This window comes from Dunckerocampus dactyliophorus, chromosome 15 (assembly GCF_027744805.1).
Source record: "Dunckerocampus dactyliophorus isolate RoL2022-P2 chromosome 15, RoL_Ddac_1.1, whole genome shotgun sequence".
Classification (NCBI taxonomy): Eukaryota; Metazoa; Chordata; class Actinopteri; order Syngnathiformes; family Syngnathidae; genus Dunckerocampus; species Dunckerocampus dactyliophorus.
This window is the reverse complement of record NC_072833.1, coordinates 20,654,724-20,678,187: the sequence shown is the minus strand read 5'-3', so window position 1 is coordinate 20,678,187 and position 23,464 is coordinate 20,654,724. Positions and strand designations below refer to the sequence as shown.

General features: G+C 43.6%; 3 protein-coding genes across 4 annotated transcripts; 1 reads left to right on the top strand and 2 right to left on the bottom strand.

Moving 5' to 3' along the window:
* The first annotated feature begins 3,510 nt into the window (after window positions 1-3,510).
* Window positions 3,511-5,372, top strand: grpel1 (GrpE-like 1, mitochondrial). 2 transcript variants are annotated; one of them, XM_054753872.1, is made up of 4 exons: window positions 3,511-3,674; window positions 4,124-4,268; window positions 4,335-4,416; window positions 4,494-5,372. In XM_054753872.1, the coding sequence occupies exons 1-4, from the start codon at window positions 3,607-3,609 to the stop codon at window positions 4,838-4,840; spliced, it is 642 nt and encodes a 213-aa protein (XP_054609847.1). In that variant the 5' UTR covers window positions 3,511-3,606; the 3' UTR covers window positions 4,841-5,372. The 2 variants fall into 2 exon arrangements, with proteins under 2 accessions (XP_054609847.1, XP_054609848.1); XM_054753873.1 differs by lacking the exon at window positions 3,511-3,674 and adding an exon at window positions 3,681-3,955.
* An 87-nt stretch (window positions 5,373-5,459) lies between these two features.
* Window positions 5,460-8,460, bottom strand: tada2b (transcriptional adaptor 2B). The gene is made up of 2 exons (XM_054753871.1): window positions 8,155-8,460; window positions 5,460-7,830 (listed from the first exon to the last, which is right to left on the bottom strand). The coding sequence occupies exons 1-2, from the start codon at window positions 8,422-8,424 to the stop codon at window positions 6,649-6,651; spliced, it is 1,452 nt and encodes a 483-aa protein (XP_054609846.1). The 5' UTR covers window positions 8,425-8,460; the 3' UTR covers window positions 5,460-6,648.
* Window positions 8,461-14,175: 5,715 nt separating this feature from the next.
* On the bottom strand, window positions 14,176-19,948 carry ankrd46b (ankyrin repeat domain 46b). Its single transcript, XM_054752610.1, has 4 exons — window positions 19,791-19,948; window positions 17,278-17,620; window positions 17,033-17,191; window positions 14,176-14,854 (listed from the first exon to the last, which is right to left on the bottom strand). The coding sequence occupies exons 2-4, from the start codon at window positions 17,586-17,588 to the stop codon at window positions 14,638-14,640; spliced, it is 687 nt and encodes a 228-aa protein (XP_054608585.1). The 5' UTR covers window positions 17,589-17,620; window positions 19,791-19,948; the 3' UTR covers window positions 14,176-14,637.
* Between the last annotated feature and the right edge of the window lie 3,516 nt (window positions 19,949-23,464).

Genomic DNA, 23,464 nt, shown 5'->3' with positions numbered 1-23,464 from the left:
GGAGAAGACCTTTGATAGGGTGGAGTGGAAAATGTCTTGAAAAATTTGGTACATTCTCAGGATACACATTGAATCTCAGTAAGAGTGAATGTTACCCGGTAAACGCTATGGCTCTCCTGTGGTCTGACAGGGACCTTCCCTTTCAAATATCCCGAAAGGGCTTTAAATATCTAAGCATCACAATTACAAGGGCCATAGAAGAACTCTTTCAGGAAAACATTTGTGTTGTGAAATTGCTTCACCTGTCCTTGGCAGGGAAAGTAAATTGTATTAAAATTAGTGTGTTGCCAAAATTTCTGTACCTATTTCAGTGTATACCAGTTTATTTACCCAAATTACCTCATTTATATGGGACGGTGGGAGGCCTAGAATACGATTGGGACTGTTACAAAGGCCCAAATTAAAAGGTGGCCTGGCGCTTCCAAATTTTTGTCATTACTACTGGTTTCACACTCCCCATGCAGAGTGGTGTCGTTTTGAGGCCTCATCTTGCATCTCAACGTCTCTTCAGGCCCTAGCGACCTCCATCCTCCCCCTTACTATTTCAGACTTCACCAACAACCCAGTCGTAATACACACTTTTACAACACGGTCCCAGTTTAGAAAGAATTTTGGCCTGAATAGCCTTTTCCACATCAGTCCAATAATGAACAATCATCTCTTTCCCCCAGCTAAATCGGACTCTAAATTTTTTCACTGGCGGGAACATGGTATTGCAGGTTTAAAGACTTACATATAAATCGTACCTTTTCGAGCTTTGAAGACTTATCAATTAAATTCAACCTCCCTCGATCCAGCCTATTTCGGTACTTCCAAATTCGCCACTTCCTTCAGTGTAGCGATCCACATTTCCCATATGTATCGCCTGTATCTGCGCTAGACAAGCTTTTGGAAAGTCCTCTAAACCCTAAAAAAATGATTTCAAGAGTTAAGCAGTGTATAGCCTGTCTTAAAGATGTAACTGTTCAAAAGATTAGGGCAGACTGGGAAAAGGAGCTGGGAGTTCCCTCGGAGGAGGAAGTCTGGAATAGTGCACTGCAAAGGGTAAACAATAGCACTTCTTGTGCAAGATTAAGTGTAATACAATTTAAGGTTTTGCACCGCAGTCACTACTCAAAAGCAAGATTGGCAAAAATATACCCAAATATAAATGAAAGATGCAATAGATGCCATGCGGCCCCTGCACATTTAACTCATATGTTTTGGTCCTGCCCATCTCTGACTCCCTACTGGTCTATGATCTTCAAAACTCTGCCAGAAGCTCTCCATACTAACTTTCAACCCACTGCTGCAGTGGCCTTATTTGGTGTGGTAGACGAGAATGATCCTACAATTAGGAGAAGTCACATAACATATCACTTTTACAACACTACTCATGAGCAGAAGGATATTACTCCATTGGAAATCAACAAAGCCACCAAAAGTTTCTCTGTGGATGAGTGACCTAATGCAATTTATCCAGTTAGAAAAAGTAAAATACTCACTCAGAGGGTCTAGAGACACATTTTCTCTGTCTGGAATCCAGTACCGACACACTTGCGTAAACTCAAAACTATCCCCACTTGACAGGATTGGGTGGCCCACATAATGGAGTGAATTCAAGTGATGGAACTCAGTGAGGAGTGTGCAGCTTTATGGTACAGATATTATGGATATCTTATATCCACATTGTTATCGCTTGCATATATTCATTCTGTCTCCATTGTTTTCTTGGGGTTTTTTTTTCTTCTCTCTCAATTTATCTGTTTCCCTCCTATTTGTCTTTTATTGGTGGGTGTCCCTGTTGTTCGTGTGTGGGGGGAGGGTGTGGCAGGTGTCTGCCTGTGTCTTATAACACACAAAGAAAAGAAAACCTGAGCACTGTTCCAAAATGTGTCTACCCATGATTGTACGTTTGTATGATTGCATGGAAGTTCGTGTACATACATTGTTGGTGCTGAATAAACATTACATTAAAAAATATTTATATTGCAGAAGGCGGCAGCAAAGCGACGACACGAATTGACAATACTGTTGTTTCTAACAAATGCAGATAATGTCCTGGTTTATTAATCACACACCCACTTACTTGAACTGCACTAATTATTATCCCTTTCGCACATCTCAATCTCACTTGTTAAGTTATCTTACGTTTTGTTTTAATGAAAACAACAAGAGAGGAGACACGCGGCTGAATTGACAAAAGGAGGAAGAAGATCTGGATTGCTGCCTTCCGTCAGTTTAAGAAGGAGATGACCAAATTGGCTGCAGGTGTGCGCCGCCAGCTCCGCCTCTGCAGGGCAGCCTGCACTACAGCAATATTGCAGAAGGCGGCAGCAAAGCGACGACACGAATTGACAATACTGTTGTTTCTAATGCAGACTTGAACTGCACTAATTATTATCCCTTTTGCACATCTCAATCTTACTTTTTAATTATTTATTTATTTCCTAAGTACCTGTGCATATGTACAGTGAGAGCTAATTTAACCCAAGTCAAATTCCTTGTTTGTGTAAGCTTACTTGGCCAATAAAGCTGATTCTGATCATTTTTCCTGGCGGTCTCATCCAGCTAGGAGAATGTGACGCTTGACCCAAGTGAACTTGGCTCTGATTGACATCTGAGTAAACAAGCATCCTCTTGATAATGCTGTACTGTGAAGTACGTGTTTGTCTTGTTGTCTGAGGTGGCCAAGGTTCTCCAGACATGAATAATTGAACAACCCTTATCATGTTTTCTTCTTCTATCATCAAAAACATCACTCTGAAAGCACCCAATCTCAACTGTCCCACCATAACAAGGAAGAAATGTGCAATGCCTTAGACAGCCACCTTTTTTCTTGCTGTACTTTCATGTGACATTATTTTTATACATCTATAATATCTGGTAAACAGTACACCCCCAAGGCACTCGCAATGACTAAGCAAATGCCTAACCTAGATACACACCAAACACATGTACTCTCAAACAGTGTACTGAGTTAAACCTTATTAATTTTGGGGTTTGTTAAAGTAATAAATAAGGTTTCTCATTGAATCAAAGGGGCTTCTACACCTTTCGTCACTTTTGTGTATACATACATATAACAATATGTTTTAAAGTACACATTATTGTCCATCCATCCATCCATCCATTTTCTATGCCGCTTCTCCTCATTAGGGTCGCGGGGTATGCTGGAGCCTATCCCAGCTGACTTCGGGCGACAGGCGAGTTACACCGTGGACTGGTCGCCAGCCAATCGTAGGGCCACGTTATTATTATAATTACATAACTATATAATTATATACTAGAAAATGGATAGATGGATAACTATATTATTATAATAATTATCAGTATAATATTACAATACATTATTGCGTTATTAAAATTATGGCGCCAGTAATGACGTAATAACATTCTGGAATAAAAACGTCCTTGATCACGTGTGTGATTTTCACCTTTAACTCCAGCGCAAGCAAACTACTTTTTGTTCTCACTTCCGCTCCCAATCGCCATTGGTCAGAGAACACAAGTCCCGGTTTTTCTATGTCTCGATTGGCCAGCTTTCACTCGTCGCCGCCATCAGTTGCATGTGTCCGGGTCAGCGTGTACCACAAGGAGGACTAGCTTATTTCATTTGGAAGGATAATGGCTTGTCTGTGTGTGCGAGTCATGAGGCATAGCTTCTCTCTGGTTGCTTTGGCCAAGGTTGAAAGGTTAGGAGCGTTATGATGTTGTGTTATGCTTGTATTGTGTGCGGCGCAGGTGCGGTGTGATGACATAACTTGACATATGGTTTTATTATATCGCTTATGTTATCATAAGATAATTGTAAGCATACATGTGTTCGTATGTTCTCTGTCTTCGTCTTTTGTTTTCCTCCACGGGTTGACGTTTTATTTAGAAACAAGAGTATGGCTAGTTCCTCAAGTGGTCATGAAGGTTTGCTAACGACAGTCAGGTGATGGAGCTGAGACAACCAAAGCACTTTGCGGAAGTGAGAGACTCCTAAACCTTTAATAAATGTATCGCATTGGTAACTGCCTAATATGACAACAGTTATGTTACATTAGTTGCATGTTACATTAGTCCATACACATGGAATTAATGGTGGTAAGTAGCAAATAAGTACCTGTCTGTTTGTCTCCTCCCACTCCCAATTTAGAGCATCCCCACGGTGGCTATGCACATCCACCATGCAGAAGGATGGCGTCCGTTCAGAAGAGAAGGCTGAGAAGCCCGAACAGAGTGCCGCCGAGAAAGTCCTTGCGGAGAAGACTCAGCTGGAGGAGCAGCTCAAGGATATGACCGTGAGTCAGCGTCAGGTTTTACTGCACAACAGCAATACTATGTTAACTAATCTCTCCCTCCTCCAGGACAAGTATAAGCGAGCCTTAGCAGACACAGAGAACCTGCGGACAAGGCATCGGGGGATGATTGAGGACGCTAAATTATATGGTAAACATATCCTAACGAGCCCCCTTGGTCTGACAGGCTCAACAAATCAACCAATGTATTTATCTGTTCTTCATCAGGTATCCAGGGCTTCTGCAAGGACCTGCTGGAGGTCGCCGACATTTTGGAGAAGGCAACAGAAAGCGTGCCCAAAGAGGAAGTGACAAGCCAGAACCCACACCTGAAGAACCTTTACGACGGCCTGGTGATGACGGAGGCCCAGATACAGAAGGTGTTCACCAAGCACGGCCTGGTCAAGCTCAGCCCGGACGGCCAGATGTTTGACCCGTACGAGCACCATGCACTCTTTCACGCTCCCTTCGAGGGGAAAGAGCCTGGCACTGTCGCCGTAGTGACCAAGGTGGGCTACAAGCTTCATGAGCGTGTCCTCAGGCCAGCAGCTGTGGGTGTGGCCAAGGCCCCCTAGGAAGTGACTGTAACCATGCAGGACATGTTGGGAATCCTGAGTGAGGTGAAGGTTCTCCACGTGCTCGCCTCACAGGGGCCCAAGCCAACCGGACTGAAACTGTTTTTACCTGAAAGCGACGGACACATCTAATCACAGGTTGTTTCAAGTTCACGATGGTGATCACTTGCCAATTTATTAGGCACAAGTCATGCAGTAGGAAGTGTCAAAATGAGGATGCTAATGTTGTTTTGAGTTGGCACATGCCTCGAGTTAAAAACCGTATACAAAGTTATTATAAACCTCATTAAGGGGCATTTTTAAGCAGTTAAATTGGCAAGTGAACTTGAAACCATCAAAAGATTAGCTAATGAGTAAAAATGGCAAATTGTGCGGCAGGCTGACTGAGCTTTAGGAATCATTCCACATTGAACTGTAGTTCTTGAGAAAACAGAACAGTGTTACAGTATTTAAGCATAGAGTGACATTTGCTTTGATAACATCCAAATAAACTGACCCAACTTTGTCTTAAGCCAGTGGCTTGATTGCACCTGTCATTACCCACCGAAGAGGACCTTTTAAAAGTATTACGCATGTTTAATGAACTGCACACACCCCTCAATGTCACTAAGGACATCTGTGTAATACAAAATGTTTTAATTAGAAATCCTTTACAAAAAAATTCTTCCATTACACAAAATCCTGTACAGGTAAGTAGTTATGTCATTTTTTATAAAAATAATTATTTATACATCTACATGTGGGTGGATTAGGTAAGCAAACTTTCCTTTCAGATTCAAAATATAAGGACACAAAGTGAAGTTTGCAAGGTGACGACAATGCAATTATGATTAATAGTTTATAGAAATTATTCAAATTGGAGCAAAAGCCAAATTAGGAATGAGCTTGGACAGTGATATCACATTTCAACAGCAATGACGATTCACAGGGGACTAAAACACACCTGGTTGTGCCTAAACACAACTTTTGACTAGCTTGATGCTAAAAAGCAGCAGTCAGCCTCTACCAAAAGTGCATTCGAAAACAATTTACTGACATTTTATTTTGTGGGTCACCATCAAATTCCTTTGTTTTATCAGCAGTGTGCAAAGCAACGCCAACCCTTAAAAATGAGCCATTCATTCAGGAGTTCAACTGGTTGCGAGTCTTTTTATATGGGGAGCCTATGTGGTGTTTGCACTGTTTATAAATAAGAGAGTAGTTGCTCCTTAAACAATAACTGTCATCAAAGTGGTGAAGCGTGTTGAGATCTCACGTGAACATGTGCCAAGTCAACAAACCAACAAAATACTGATAATTCACACAAATACGTCTCATTTGCACTGTTTCCTTTACTGTACAGTACATCCCCATCTATTCATGGTTCGGCAATCCCCCCGCATAATTTCAGGATCTCTCATATCTGCTTTTAATTGTTGTTTTAATGGTAACTTAAATAGAATGTGGTTGGGCGGCAGTATCTGCAGGGGTGGGGGAACAAGTGTGCTCCAACTCTGACTCCAGCAGAGGCGCTGTCTCAAAAGTCAATTCACTCAATATTTTCCAGCAGGAAGATGCTTTAGCAAGATGCGATGTGTAACTGGATGTTTTGCAAGTACTGTAATAATGTATAACATATGCAGTTGTTTCTTCATGTGTAATGTATCAAAAATAAGCAAATATAGTTTAATTTTAGGGTAAGTTTTACAGCTTTTTATGTGCATATCAATTTTTTGTGATATTTTTGCTATTTGCGTGTCATCTGGGAACATAACCCCAAGAATAGCAGGGCTCAACTGCACACATTCACAAGGCCACAAGTCAGTAGTTTAAGCCACATCTCTGGATATCCAACCGCTCTCTGTGAGGAAGGTGACTATGCGCTTTCTGAGCACCTTGTCCAGGTAGCTGGGCAGCCGGCTCTTGGCGGGGATGCCCTGCCTCTTTTGCAGGTGGTCCTTGATAATGATGGTCTTGACCGTCAGGTAGCGGGTGGGGCTCAGGTTGAGAGAGTTACACAGGACCTTCTCACGGTCAGACAGCAGCTCGAAGCCCGTCAGGTTCTCGATGGCAGCAAACTCTCCTTCTTTTCCTTCCTCTTTGATCACGCAGCCGACACCCAACCCGCCGACAGTGCTCCCTCCTGCCCCACCGAGTCCCATCCCACCTCCCCGCTTGGAGATGGCCACGCTCTTGTTCTCTTTGCGCTTCTCACGTTTGTGCCGTGCTGCCTCATACTCAGCAGACTCGTCCATGCGGGTGATGCCATTGCGGCGGTATCGCTGCAACTCACGAACTTTGGCCCTCAGTGTGCGCTCCTTGTACATGTTTTCAAAGAGCTCCTCAACTTCTCGGTGGGCCATGAACTGGCAGAGTCCCCGTAGGCGTACCCTCTGATCCTTTTCCTCCTTGGTGATTTTCCTTTTGGGCGTGGTGGGGACAGGACACGTTGATGCTGCCGTTGTGGAGCCAGGCCCTACTGTGGGGCCGCCAGCACCCGCTCCAATCCCCCCACAAGCCACGCCGACAACTCCTAGTGGACCCACTTTGTCTTTGTCTCGTGTCTCTTTCTTGTCCCGCCCCAGAAAGGCAGGTACCAGGTTGTAGTCCCGAGCAATGTTCTTCCGCCGCTGCCGCTCACGTAGCTTGCGCACATACATGTCTACGTGGGCACGCTTCATCTCGATCTCCACGTCCTCGTCATCGTAGTTGACCGACAGGCCGCTGATTAGCTTCTCAGCGTCCTGGTCGTACTCAATCTCGTAGTCGTCCCGCAGCGGCATGTAGCCTAGCTGCTGCTGCTCGGCCAGGCTGATGTCCAGTGGGGGTAGCGGGGTGGTGAGGCTGGGTGATAGCGGGCCCCCACTTGGGCATGTGTGGTCGGTCACCCGGTTGGGGATGTTGTCGGGGATGCAGGCCTTTCCCAGGTTGCCGTGGATATACATGGTCACGTAGTGCTCCATCACTTCCTGGGGAGTCCGATTAGCTCCAACATGGGCAGCCATGTCCTCCTATGCAACATCATTCATAACAACTGACTCATAATAACATATTAACATTTCAACAAAAAAAATATATAGTTTGTGTTATTTTGTAATAAAATTAATCCTAACAATTGCAACGCATATCACGTGTATTCCCTAGAATTATAACTGGAACAGTACAAGAAATACATGTGTAACAATTAGCTGTGTTAGCTAACAGTAATACCCATTCATTTTGCTCTCAATCTGTTTTGCGACTACGCAGTGGAAGTTTGTATGTATTCACAGTACACGTAACATTCTTACTCGCAAGATATAAATTATACTTAGAAACTTAAAAAAGTGATGTACCCAGTTTCCAAAGCCGTACTGCTCGATGGCATCGAGGAGCGACTGCTCTTCCCTGCTCGTCCATCCTCCCTGCGCCTCAGTACCCCAGAGAGAGAACCGACCGCCGTCGACTTGCTGGTAGCCGTGCCATCGCCGGTGGTTGCCGATCTCGGCGCCGGCCGAGAAACACTCGGGGCACAGCTCGATATCGGGGCAGTCGGTGCAACGAAGCCGGAGATTTGTAACGTCTGCCAGGCAGTTCACGCAGTACTTCTTTCCCAGGTCGGCCATGTTGGCTGGCTCGAGCTTCTTGTTGTTGGGCGGGTAGGACTCCGCGCATGCGCAGTGACAAGTAAAGGCCGTCGTGAATGGGCAACACCGCCCTCTAGAGGAGACGTATCAATGCAGCCTCAACGGCCTCCAAAACTGCAAATTAAAGTGTGAAAAGCACCAAAGATTGTTAAAAAAAAAAGTTTTTTTCCCTCCCATGAAAACTGTGCTAATTGTTAGGCCATGTGTGTTTTTATCGTATCCTTTACCATGTAATGTATAAAAAAATATGTTTATGTTGTAAATATGTTATTAAGTCCTATCAATTGTGTGCTTTGTCATACAATTGTATGTTGAGGTCAGTGTTTATGACTCCACCATAACATATTGTTCTATATTGTATATTGTTGTATATTGTCATCTATTCTTCTTCTTTTCCTTTCGGCTTTCCCTTCAGGGGTCGCCACAGCGAATCAATTGCCTCCATCTAACCCTGTCTTCTGCATCCTCTTCTCTCACACCAACTACCTTCATGTCCTCTTTCACTACATCCATAAACCTCCTCTTTGGTCTTCCTCTAAGCCTCCTGCCTGGCAGTTCCAAACTCAGCATCCTTCTACCTACTGTATATATTCCCTATCTCTCCTCTGGACATGTCCAAACCATCTCAGTCTGGCCTCTCTGACTTTATCTCCAAAACCTCTAACATGTGCTGTCCCTCTGATGTACTCATTCCTGATCCTATCCTTCCTGGTCACTCCCAGAGAGAACCTCAGCATCTTCATCTCTGCTACCTCCAGCTCTGTCTCCTGTCTTTTCCTCATGGACACTGTCTCTAGACCAAACAACATCGCTGGTCTCACCACAGTTTTGTACACCTTTCCTTTCATTTTAGCTGAAACTCTTCTATCACACATCACACCTGACACTTTTCTCCACCCGTACCATCCTGCCTGTACACGCTTCTTCACCTCTTTTCCACACACTCCACTGCTCTTCTTGATCTCTTCTCCCTGTCACCTCACTCAGGGCAAACCTCCACCTCTCTAGCTTCTCCTCCACCTGTTCCCTGCTCTCACTGCAGATCACAATGTCATCTGCAAACATCATAGTCCATGGAGATTCCTGTCTAACCTCGTCTGTCAGTCTGTCCATCACCATAGCGAACAAGAAGGGGCTCAGAGCTGATCCCTGATGCAGTCCCACCTCCACCTTGAACTCCTCTGTCACACCTACAGCACACCTCACCACTGTCTTCCAGTCCTCATACATGTCCTGTACCGCTCTAACATACTTCTCTGCCACTCCAGACGTCATACAATAGCACAGTTCCTCTCTGGGCACCCTGTCATAAGCTTTCTCCAAATCTACAAAAACACAATGCAGTTCCGTCTGGCCTCCTCTGTACTTCTCTATCAACATCCTCACCCTGTACTCCTGTCTACTCTCCTCAGTCCTCTCAGTGTCCCACTTCTTCTTAGCTAACCTCTTTCTCTGTATACACTCCTGTACCTCCTCATTCCACCACCAAGTCTCCTTGTCTACTTTCCTTCCAGATGCCACACCAAGTACTCTCCTGCCTGTCTCCCTGATCACATTAGCTGTAGTTGTCCAGTCATCTGGAAGGACCTCCTGACCACTCAGAGCCTGTCTTAACTCCTTCCTAAAAGTCATGCAACACTCTTCCTTTTTCAGCTTCCACCATTTTGTCCTCTGCTCTGTCTTTGTCCTCTTCATCTTCCTCTCCACCAGAGTCATCCTCCACACCACCATCCTATACTGTTTGGCTACACTATCGCCTACCACTACTTTACAGTCACTGATCTCCTTCAGATGACAGCGTCTACACAAGATGTAGTCTACCTGTGTGCTCCTACCTCCACTCTTATAGGTCACCCGTTCCTGCCTCTTCTGGAAGAAAGTATTCACTATAGCCATTTCCATCCTTTTTGCAAAGTCAACCGCCATCTGTCCTTCTGCTTTCCTCTCCTGGATATCAAACCTGCCCATCGCCTCATCACCTCTGTTTCCTGCACCAACATGTCCATTGAAGTCTGCACCAATGACAACTCTCTCTCTTCTAGGTATCCTCTGCATCACTTCATCCAAGTCCAACCAGAATGTCTCCTTCTCCTTCTCCTCCAGCTCACATCCTACCTGTGGAGCATACCCACTAACAACATTGACCATCACACCTTCGGTTTCTAGCTTCAGACTCATCGCTCTATCTGACACTCTTTTTACAATACACTCTTACAATTTAGTCCTATGAGCCATTCCAGATTAAAATGGACGGATGACTTACAGGTTCTGACGTAGTTGCTGCAGTCAAAAAGGCTGGTGGTCCATGAAGAGTTGCACAAATTGTCTGTGAGCTTGGTCGTCTTCCAGGGGAACTGAGACGGACGGCCATGTCTGGAGGATGCCATCCATCCATCCATTTTCTGTACTGCTTGTCCTCATTAGGGGCACAGATAAGTTGGAGCCTATCCTAGCTGACTTTGGGTGAGAGGCGGGGTGATGACTATGACGCTTGTGTCCATTGTTCTGTTGTCCCTCCTTGCTCGCTAAACCCCTGTCCTATTTCCTGTTTCTATGTACCTTCTGTCCCTCTACCCTGTCTCTCTATCTCAACCCAACTGGTCGAGACAGACAGCCACCCCACAGAGCCTGCATTCTGTTCAAGATTTCTTCTCTGTACTTTCCTTGCCTCCATAGCCAAGTACAGCGGTGTGAAAAAGTGCACGTTCCTAATTTCTTTCCTCTTTTTTGCTCGTTCGTCACACTTAAATGTTTCAGATCATCAAACAAATTTAAATATTAGTCAATGACAACACAACTGAACACAAAATGCATTTTTTAAATGAAACTTTATAATCAAGGGAGAAAAAAAATCCAAACCTACATGGCCCTGTGGGAAAAAGTGATTGCCCCACCCTAAGCCTGTTGCTCCATCTCATAAAGAAAGTAACAGAGATCAATCGGTCTGGAAAAGGTTGTGAAGACAGTTCATTATCCACAAATGGCAAAAACATGAAACAGTGGTGAACCTTCCCAACCAAAGTTACCCCGCAGCGACGACTCATCCAAGAGGTCACAAAAGACCCCAAAACAACATCCAAAGAACTGCAGGCCTCACTTGCCACAATTAAGGTCAGTGTTCATGACTCCACCACAAGAAAGACACTGGGCAAAAACAGCCCTGCTGAACAAAAAGAACATTAGTGCTGCTCTCAATTTTGCCAGAAAGCATCTCAATGATCCCCAAGACCTTTGGGAAAATACTCTCTGGTCTGAAGAAACAAAAGTTTATGTTTTTGGAAGGTGTGTGTCCCATTACATCTGCAGTAAAAGTAACTCCGCATTTTACAAAAAGAATATACAACATCATTAAAAATGTACAACATAAGGTGGCGAGAAATACCTCAGTATTGAATAAAGCAAAATTTCTCCTTGACCAAAAACACTCCATACTGTTTACTGCTCTCTGGTATTACCATATCTAACTTATTGTGTGGAAATATGGGGTAATAACTGTAAAAGCAATCTTCACTCACTAAATGTACTGCAAAAAGATCGATTAGGATAATCCATAATGCCGCTTGTAGAGAACATACAAATCTTTTATTTCTAAAATGAGAAATATTAAAATTCGCTGATTTTGTACATTTTAAAACAGATAAAATTATGCATGAGCAAACAATAACCTGCTAACCCCAAAATGTCATACAATATTTTTGTACAAGAGAGGAGAAATATGATCTCAGGGAAAAACTCAACTTAAACACCGCATTTCAGTATGTGGAATGTAATTATGAAATGGACTGAGTAAGGAACTCAAACAAAGCACTAAGATGAGCGATTTCAAGAAACAATACAAACAGTTGATGTTTGCAAAATACAAGGAAGAAGAGTCTTGAACTTGTTCTGTTATGTTTATTTGTATTTATTTATTATTATACTGATTATTATATATGATTATTATTTATTATGACTGTGGAAAACCCTGACATTTATATTACCACATTGATACATTACTTATCACATTTGTATGTATTAAAAAGATCACATGAAATACAGGAAGTGAATAAATGTACTGCAACAGATGTAAAACGGATGGGGAGTAGGATTAAATAAGCTTAGCTTCTTTCTACTCCTTTTGGACATGTGGAACTGCGAATTGTACTATGTGATGTATTCCATTGTAACTTGTATGCATGTTCCAATAAAATTAAACCATTACCATTACCAGAATATCATACCAACAGTAAAATATGGTGGTGGTAGTGTGATGGTCTGGGGCTGTTTTGCTGCTTCAGGACCTGGAAGACTTGCTGTGATAAATGGACCCATGAATTCTGCTGTCTACCAAAAAATCCTGAAGGAGAATGTCTGGCAATCTGTTCATGACCTCAAGCTGAAACGAAATTGGGTTCTGCAGCAGGACAATGACCCAAAACATACGAGCAAGTCCACCGCTGAATGGCTGAAGAAAAACAAAATGAAGACTTTGGAGTGGCCTAGTCAAAGTCCTTGACCTGAACCCTATTGAGATACTGTGGCATGACCTTAAAAAGGCGCTTCATGCTGGAAACCCTCCAACGTGGCTGAATTACAACAATTCTGCAAAGATGTGTGGGGCAAAAATAAGGGTGGCCAAAGCAGTTATTAGGTTTGGGGGGATTTGACTGATTTGAAGTTCTAAATATAATAAGAGTTGATGAAAATATTCAAATAATATTCATCAAATCTACAGATGCTCAATATGGTTTAGGTCTGGAGACATGCTTGGTCAAGCCATCATCTTTATTCTCAGCTTCTTTAGAAAGGCAGTGGTCATCTTGGAGTATGTTTGGGGTCCTTATGTTGGAATACTGCCCTGTGACCCAGTTTCCCAAGGGAGGGCATTGTACTCTGCTTCAGTATGTCACAGTACATGTTGGCATTCATGTTTCCCTCAGTGAGTCCCCAGTGCCAGCAGCACTAACGCTATGACACTCCCACATTGCCTTTGTAGTCCTCACCTGGGTGCTGCCACACACACTTTACACCATTTGGACCAAATAAGTTTATGTTAGTCTCATCAGACCACAAGGCATGGTTCCACTAAGCCATGTCCTTAGTCTGACTGTCTTCAGCAAACTTTCTTGTGCATCATCTATAGAAGAGGCTTCCTTGTGAAATGACAGCCATGCAGACCAATTTGATTTGATTTTGTGTGCGGTGTGTCGCCTGAGCACTGGCAAGCTGACCCACTCCCTCCACCCCTTTAACCTCAGCAGCAATGCTGGCAACATTCATGTCTATTTTACAAACACCTCTGGATACTCTTTTTCTTTCGCATCCTGAGAGAGTTCTACCACATTTAGGACCTAACTGATAAACTGACTTGATGACTTGAACCTTAATTTAGTTTGATGAATGTTTCGGAGTAATAAGAATACTTTTTTTTTTTTTTTACTGCAAAATAACAAATTAACAGAATTTTTAAAAAATGTCTGGGGCTTAAAATGCACTAGCTCTAGCATTACACCACAGGAAACCACCAGGAGAGTTCTGCCATTCTATTGTCTTACTTTGCCACGTGCGGTCAATCATTGCAGCAAGCGCAATGTCAGATTGTCTTTTTTTTCCTCTCCTGCCTTGGTGTGTATGCCTCACAGCAGTGCTTGCGCATCCTTTGTGCATTTGCAAAAAATGCGTCCACTTGTGCAAAACGTGCCCCCCATGAAGGTGGGGCTGTTGTCAAGCCACCAATGTCACTCTTATTGATTAGAATCAGACATTTCTTTTATTTATCTGCCAGTCAACACAGCTGTACATTGTACAAGTGACGAATAAAAGTACTTTTACCTCAAATATTGCAAAGCTGCATGCTTTAGGGAATGTCTTAATGAAGAACACAAAAGGCACACGCAAGTCAAGGTGTGCACAAGATGCAGCTTCCTGCAACCTCTGCTGATTTCCATGACATGGCTGGTTAGAGGAGGGTTGATAAATAACACAAAGGAGCGAGCAAAAAAAGGTACAAAACATTAGCAATGTACAGCGAAACAAGGAATGAAAAAAGTGTGCATGATTGGAGTTTAAATTCCACTGTAAAGGTAGTAATAGTGACATGAGACACAAATACTAAGAGAGCACAGAGGTGAGGTCATAACCTCATTATAAAACACACAATCTGATGTAGTGCTAATAAAAGAACCGGTAGAATTATAGATGTTTCTGCTTCATTCAGTGCACCAGCTCCAGCTGGCTGGTGGAGAAGGGCAGCACTCCGCTGACATAGTAGGCGATGCCCAGGGAGAGGAGGGCGATGACCACTAGCAGCAGGAGCACCCTCCAGAAGCCCAGGTCCTCCACAAACTCCTGCCAGGTGGTCCGGAAGCTGGACAGCACGCCTTCGCTGCTCTGCAGGTTTGGGTTGAGTAACGAGTGGCTCTCCATGGCACTACACACACAACCGTGCACACACACAAACAAAGGAAAACAGGCCTCCCATTTGTCAAGATATTTACTTTTTTGACAGAGATATCTTCATGTCCATCCATTTCTCCTGCGTTGTCGATTTGACTGAATCGCATGACATGTCCCCACGTCATTATGGTGACCTGCAGTGGTGTGGTGCAAGTTGCACCGTGCAACAAACTGTGTTTTACTGGCATACTTTTATTTTGAAGACCTGACTTTTTACCTGACGCAGGATGTGTTAAACTTATGTTTACAGAGTGGAGCAGTAGAGGTCTCTTTCTCATCAAGCTTCTTGCTGATGGTCTTGTAGTCCATTCAGTCTTGTGCAAGTCTACAATTTTGTCAATGAGGTCTTGCCCATGCTTGTGGAGAGGTTTGAATGAAGGAGATTGTTTCTGGGTGTCTTATCTACATAACAAGTTGAGATTAGGAGTACTATCTTAAAAAGGGACAGTACATGCCCTGCGATTGGCTGGCGACCAGTCCAGGGTGTACCCCGCCTGTCACCCGAAGTCAGCTGGGATAGACTCCAGCATACCCCCGCGACCCTAATGAGGAGAAGCGGTATAGAAAATGGATGGATGGAGGGAACAGCACAAATTTGTGTGCTTCATGGACACATACAGTGTACATCTGTAACTATTCACATCGTTTAACTTTTACCATATTGTCATGTGACAGCACAGCCTCATTCCAAAATCATTTCATTTTTTCCCCTCAAAATTCTACACACAGCTCCATTCGACAACGTGAAATAAGATTGTATGAAATGTTTGCAAATGTATAAAAAAACTAAGAAATCACATGTACATGAGTATTCACAGCCTTTCGTAGTTCCTGCCGCTGGAAAAGCATCCTATGTTGTTGCATGATGCTGCCACCACCGAGCTTCACTGTTTGGATGGTATTAGCAAGATGATGAGCGGTGCCTGGTTTCTTCCAAACATGACACCTGGCATTCACGCCAAAGAGAAGCACTGCAAATACTTTCCAAATGTACTGTAACCAGTCTGTGGATGTAAGAATGATTGTTGGTTCGCCAAATACTTATTTACCTCAATTAATTTATAACGTTTATTTCATGTTTATTTGCATTATGTGGCTCTGTTACAATAAACCTTACATAAACCTATCAATAAACATTCTGGGCTATTCATATTTTTTGTAAGCCGTTGCTGCGTCTGCAATTTTTAATGACTTATTTAACTTTTTTCAACAACTAGCTGAACATGAACCGACAACATTGCAAAACTGTTAATTTAATGGCAAAGTTGCTGAGAGCACTGCCGACATTTAAATGGCACTTTATTTACAAAGCACATCTCCACTCAGTGAGCTCGTTTGTCATCAAATACAGGTGTCATGTTTGAATAGAACACTTATAAAACTAAGAGGTGAAGAACATTCTTTGGTGAACTACTCACCATCCGCTGGTGTTCTACTGCTAGCTTATCAGCTACCTGTTGGAGACCCTTGTGGTAGCATCACTATCTAAAGCTGTACACACTACCTGGTTCAGGTACACAACTTCAACACACAACTAGTGTTTTGAAGACAAGCCATAAGTATTAGAATGATAACGACAGAGCAAAATTGTTAAGTGACACTTTGAAAAAGTAAGTTGTGATGATAAGCGATGATTGATGTATCCCATGAACGTAATAGCCACTTGTAGCTCCGAGCTAGCCAGATGCCACCAGCAAGGCAGGTAAACAAATATGCCAGAAAGTGGAAGGGGATTGAAATGTGAGCGATCACACATGCTGGCATAGATAGGCTTAGCATGTGACAAGCTGGCGTCATTTGACTACACAGTTTACGGTCTATTGTTTATTCTCCCGATAATAAGAAACAAAGTGAAAGCCGACACAAGACGTCTGCCGTATCTGGTCACTGGTCGAGTGCCAGCAAGGCAGACAGGCGATTCCGGCGCATGCTTATCAAACTAAAGCGCAGTGAAACAATTTTATGATCAATTACTGGTATGGACATCTATGTGTCTTCCAATGAGAGATGTGTCACCTAAAATGGACCAGCTGAAGACTAATTCAATGGAGGGAACTTTATGCCTGTCTCTACATTTTAAGGCTATACTCTAAGGCATAATTAGTATTTCCTGGTGGAGTACAGGAGTACAGTTTTTCAAATCGATGCCTACCTCTCACTGTCGGCCATCTGCATAGTCTCCAATTTGGAGTGGGCACCTCGGTTGAAGCCTTTCACCTCCTGCTCCTCCAGTCCCTCCAGCAGACGAATGGCGTCCTTGTTGACGCCGCGTCTCTTCGCCAGCACCAAGGGAGTTGAGCCATTGTGGTTACTACAACAACCAGCAGTGTTAACTCTCAAGGCTACAGTGTAGGGAAATACTGTTGATTCTACGTTAGCACTTCATAGATCTCTTACCAGATATCAATTTTTAGCCCATTTGACACCAGGAACTGTATAGTATCTACATGCCCGCACAGATGCAAAGCAGTGTTGCCTTGGTAGTCTGTCGCCAACAAATCAGCACCAAACTTGTGCAGGAGGCGACAGATGTCCACATTTCCCCGCGCGGCCGCTAGGTGGAGGCCGGTGCGGCCCCGGTTGTCCCGGATGTTGGGGTCGCATCCTGTCTCCAGGAGCCTCTTGGCAAAGGCCAAGTCTCCGTCGATGCAGGACTGCAGCAGAGGCACGTTAGTCTGCGAAGAGTCGTTGATGAAGACATAGGACATGTCTGAGTGGGTGTCAGAAAATTCCAGTGTACCTACAGTGAGGATAAAGAAGGACAGCAAGACTATTTAGATCTATTTGTGGCTCCTGAACTGTTATACCTTCACTATGTGTATGGTTTGGGTCAGCGCATGCATACTGGGAGTTACCGGGTCAAATAGAGTTGACTGTTGTGGGCACTTTTTAACTTTCATTTTCTTTTTGGGAGCAGTTCGCACATTGCCAGCTGTTAAAGCCTCGATTGCACAAAAAGTTTGCCGCCATAAGAAAAGTGGACGGTAAAAATAAGAATGGACTGAAACATTTGCATTCATTCTCCCTCCAACGAGCACAAGACTCGTGCTTAATATGCCAGGATACTATAGCTTTGATGGAGATCATATGCCCACTTTCAAGCAGCATTATGAGACAAAGCATATGACATTTTTAGGACATACAGTATTTCTTCAAAATTCAGAGATTAGAACAACAAAACTAAAAACGCACTGAAATCATCCTATCAAGTTTCAAGCAGGATTCTCGTCACATTTATGACACAACAACAAAAGGCAACGGAGTGCTCACTACAGTGGCATGCATTTTGAGTACACCCAAGAAGCCATCTCAAATGCAGACATAATAATGAAATAATAAGGGATGCACAAGATATTTTTGTTCAAACCGATACCTTCCTGCTTCTCAAGACCGATACCAAAAATGTTAACCAATAACTTCTTACATCTATTAACATTTTTTAAAACATTTTTAATCATAGTTGGTACACACCTGGAGGTAAGAACGACTCAAACTAATTTGGACTGGACAAACAAAGATTTGCCCTAACCAGATATTATGACATCACTACTATAAACAAAATATTTAAAAGCGATTAAGAAGTAAAAATCACGGCTCCAAAAGGTTTACCAGCTGACAAAGCCGGTATCTTCAACGATGGTAAAGGCCTGGTCATCCAGCAGCATCATTTCCATAATGAAAACAGATGGCTTTAGCCCTTAGGTCATCTCTGGCAAACGTTTTTGCACTTTTCAAAGTGCCGAGGAAATAATGCATGTCTGAAGTGATGGACACAATCTTTGAAGGTGAACAAAAAAGGAAATGACATCTTATGGTCATATGATGACTCAAAAAGGGAGTTTGTTACAGATGTGTCGACTATTTTGAGTTCCGGGGGCAAGGGGCGTCGCCATGAATTCTGGGCCACTTGAAAAAAATAAAAATAAAAATCTTATTGGGCCCCCTGGCACTCTGTCATGAGAAAAAGCTGAAATACTGATACCAATACCTAATAAATACACAAAGACTTGTCCTTAAATATATCCATCCATCCATGCATCCAATCCATCCATCCACTTTCTATGTATAACAATATTTCCACCTCTTACAAGTTGTAGTATTTTTTTTTGAGTTGTAGCATTTGGTATTGCTAATTTGTGATTGCTAATCTGTGATTGCTAATCTGTGATTAGCAATTACTAAAGTGCTTTCGTCTGCAAATTAACTTCCTTGCATGTTAAATTAATCTTAAATGTTGTACATTTTGAAGAAGTTAATTGCCGAACTATATGCAAGAAAGCTGAAAACTTCTGTGGAAATATTCAAATGTTAAGTGCAAGCAAATTACAATTTCCTTTGACTGAAAAGAAAATAGAAATCTTTCAACGGAATTTACATGACAAAATAAAAACTTAACGTTGCGTTGCTTTTTTTTTTTGCAGTGGTAGTGTATTATCTTTGAGTGCACGGCTGTACTGCTCTACAATACCAACAATAAACGCGGCCGCTATCTTGAGACAATGTCATTTTTTACGGTTGATATTCCTGTCACCTTACTACCGTTGTTTACTAAATTAGTAACCAAAAGTTCTGTTCTATTTACTTGTTTGTATTTGACCGATTACAGTCCGCGATGGTCATTTCAGTGTAGCAGCAACATCTGCACAATTAAGTCGGAACATCATACATGTATCCTCATATTATACATAGACATCACACTATGTGCTACAACCATGCAACAATACTTTGTAAACAGTACACTAAAATTAAGACAGTGTCAATACGAGCTAATGTTAGCTTGCTCGCTATCGCCTCAAGCATACTCAGCCGGGTCGAAATTAAACTTACACATGATTCGACAACCAAGTAATAACGCAGCAAAATACACCATAGAATAAGACAGCATGTTAGTCAAAAGATGTGAGACTTACCTGTTAAAATGTCCCAAATCAGGCGTGAAAATGTTATTCGCTATCTTGGAGCTAATGGTAACTGCAGTGTTATGATGACAATCTTCTTTTGTTCATTCGTGCTCTCCGCCACCTAGCGGCCTGGGGTGTAATTGTACAAACAAACCGTCGTTACTGTCGAATGACAAGTTTTCATTATCCCACATTGGGGAAATTTTTCTGTTGCAGTAGAAAATACTGAAATTAAGTTAAAATAAACTTGACCCAAAGTACTAAATGAATGGATAAAGAGTAATAAAAATGTTAATATAATCGATATAATATATAAAGAGTATAGGTGCTCGATCAACAATCACTTAATTGAAACAATATATCCGCAGCCATCTCCCATCCCTTTTCCTGGCTCATCCAATCAGCAGTCAGGACACTTTCACGGGCTCAGAGACAGAAAGTTGCCATTTCAAGCAGGAATGAACGGACACGAATACGGATATGTAAAAAAAAAATGCACAAATCCCCCACTCCTATGTAAAAAGTTCATCCACACTAGTGAAGTAAAAAAAAAAAAGTATGTCCACGTACACATTCACCGACTGTCATGAGCATTTTGTCCAAGCCTGATAACACAACAAAAATTGGTATTGTTAAGATGATGTTTGTCGCCCTGCTGCCGCCTGCTGTGCTTTTACTTTCAGTGCAACCTCAGCCGGTGTGGGTGGAGTTCCCAGCGCACACCTGTAGGCAATCTCATCATGCGCCCTTTATATACCCAGCGGCAGCAGTGGACCTTTGCCAGATTGTATTCCTTGCCAACCCCTGCTACCTTACCCCTTTGTCTGGCTCCTTACCTGTTACCCTGCTTTCTGGCTCACCTTTGCTACTACCTTCTCCAGTGCTTTTGCCTGCTATACTCACATTTGTATCCTGCTCAGGTTTGCCTGTAGTATTCTTAATTGCATTGTAGTTGTTTCCTGTCAGCCTTATGCTGGCAGCATTGTCTGTTTATACTTTTGGTTTAATACTTTGCCTTGTTTGTACTTTTTCCACCTTCGGGTCGCCTTTTGTTATTAAACCTTTTTTTTGTATCTGATTTTGGACTGTCTGTCTCTGCATTGGGATGCGCCCCTTTACAAGTGGCCTCTCGACTTGTGGCAGAACAATCTGGCCACCATAGATCCTGCGGAGATGGATCACTTCCGCGGCGGCCATGATGAAAAGCTGCGCGATCTCATGGACACCGTTTCCGCACTCACCCTGGCGGTAGGAACTATGGACCAACGTCTAGTGAGGGTATGTGCACACAGGCTGCCACAGCTGCAGTGATTACCACTACTCCTGCCTCATTATCGACACTGGCTTCTAATTCAGGACGGGAACCTAATATTCTTCACCCTCCTTGTTTTTCGGGTGAGTCACAGTCTTGTGAACAATTTTTGCATCAATGCTCGCTGGTGTTCGATCAGCAGCCAACTACTTACGGCTCGAACCTTTGTCGCTCCAGTTGTCGTGTAACCATTTTGAAAATATCCGTTTCTATTTAATTCCGTCTCATTCCACCCCGGTAGTTCTAGGAATCACTTGGCTTAAGTTACACAACCCATCTATCAATTGGAACAAGATGCGTATAATTAACTGGAGTCCCTTCTGCCATGCTAATTGTTTGCGCTCTGCTGTTACTGACACTCCCGTTACCGAGGAGATCGAATTAACAGGGGTACCTGAGATTTACCATGATCTTAAACAGGTTTTTAGTAAGGACCGCGCCCAAACCCTACCCCCGCATCGTCCTTAGGACTGTGCTATTGAACTTTTATCGGCTGCCACCTTGCCTAATGCAAAATTGTATAACGTTTCTGCTCCAGAACAACAAGCTCAAGGATTATTTCCTCTTCTCTCGCTATGGAATTTATCTGCCCGTCCTCTCCTCTAGGGGCGGGATTTTTGTTTGTCGCCAAAAAAGATAAGTCACTAAGACCTTGCATCGACTCTAGGGGGCTCAACAGTATCACTCTCCGTAACCGTTATTCCCTTCCGCTTATGGATTCCGCCTTCTAGGCCCTGCATTCGGCCCAAGTATTCTCTAAATTGGATCTCCGTAACGCATATCACCTGGTACGCATAAAGAGGGGAGACGAGTAGAAGACAGCCTTCAATACACCTGTGGGGCACTTCCAATATTTAGTTATGCCGTTTGGACTTGCTAACGCCCCGGCGTTTTTTCAAAACCTTAACGATGTGTTAAGAGACATGATCAATCGATTTTGCTTTGTCTATCTTGACGACATTCTCGTCTTCTCTAGGAACATACCCGTCACGTCCGGCTTGTCCTCCAGCGCCTACTTGAGAATCTATTATATGTCAAGGCAGAAAAGTGCGAGTTTCACACCACCTCCGTGTCCTTCCTGGGGTATATAGTGGAGAAGGGCCAGATACGTGCCGATCCCGCTAAGATCCAGGCGGTGGTCGAATGGCCGACTCCTACAACAAGGAAGCATCTGCAGAGGTTCTTGGGTTTTGCTAATTTTTACAGACTATTTATTCGTAACTTTAGCAACAAGGTCGAACCTCTGACCATGCTTACATCCTCCAAGATACCTTTTACATGGAACCCCAAGGCAGAGGTGGGGTTTAGACAACTTAAGAGGTTTTTTACTACTGCACCCGTTTTAATTCACCCTAATCCTGCCTTACAGGTCCTTGTTGAGGTCGACGCATCGGATACGGGAGTGGGAGCCGTCCTGTCGCAGCAGTCCCTGGTCGACCAGAAACTCCACTCGTGCGCATTCTTCTCACGTCGCCTCACAAAAGCAGAGGGTAATTATGATGTGGGCAATAGAACTGCTGGCCATCGTTCTCAAGCTGCGGGAGTGGCGTCACTGGAGGGCGCAGCCCTTCCATTCATGGTCATCACCGATCACAAGAACCTTGCATACATCAGAACTGCTCAAAGACTCAACGCTCACCAAGCCCTGTGGTCTCTTTTTCTCACCCGATTCAACTTCTCCATTACCTACAGAACCGGTTCACGCAATATTAAGCCTGACGCGTTGTCCAGGACTTTTGGTACCACGGAGGAGGAGGCTGCACCAGAGACTATTCTACCTGTGGCTCGGGTTTTGGGGGCAGTCCAGTGGGAGGTGGAGAAAAGGGTTTCCGAGGCTACCAGCGTCACAGAACCACCAGATGGCTGTCCACCGGGAAGATTATTCGTTCCCCAGGATCTAAGGTCAGACGTGATACAATGGGGGCACTCATCCAAGATGGCATGTCATCCTGGGGTCAGTCGCACACAATCAGTGGTGGCACAGAGGTTTTGGTGGCCATCTATGGCGACGGACATCAAGGAATTCGTCGCAACCTGCTCTGTCTGTGCCAGAAGCAAGACTTCTCACTGTGCTCCAGCTGGACTCCAACCATTGCCCATCCCATTCCGCCCTTGGTCCCACATCGGCCTTGATTTTTGTCACCGGATTACCTGCCTCCCGAGGCAAGACCATCATTTTGAGCATCATGGACCGCTTCTCTAAAATGGTCCACTTCATCGCTCTGCCAGGGACTACCTTCGTCCCTGAAAACGGCACACCTATCGGTGAGACGTGTTTCGTATTCATGGCATACCATGATATTGTCTCTGACGGGGCCTCAATTCACTTCCCAAGTATGGGAAGCTTTTTGCAAGACATTGGGGGCATCCG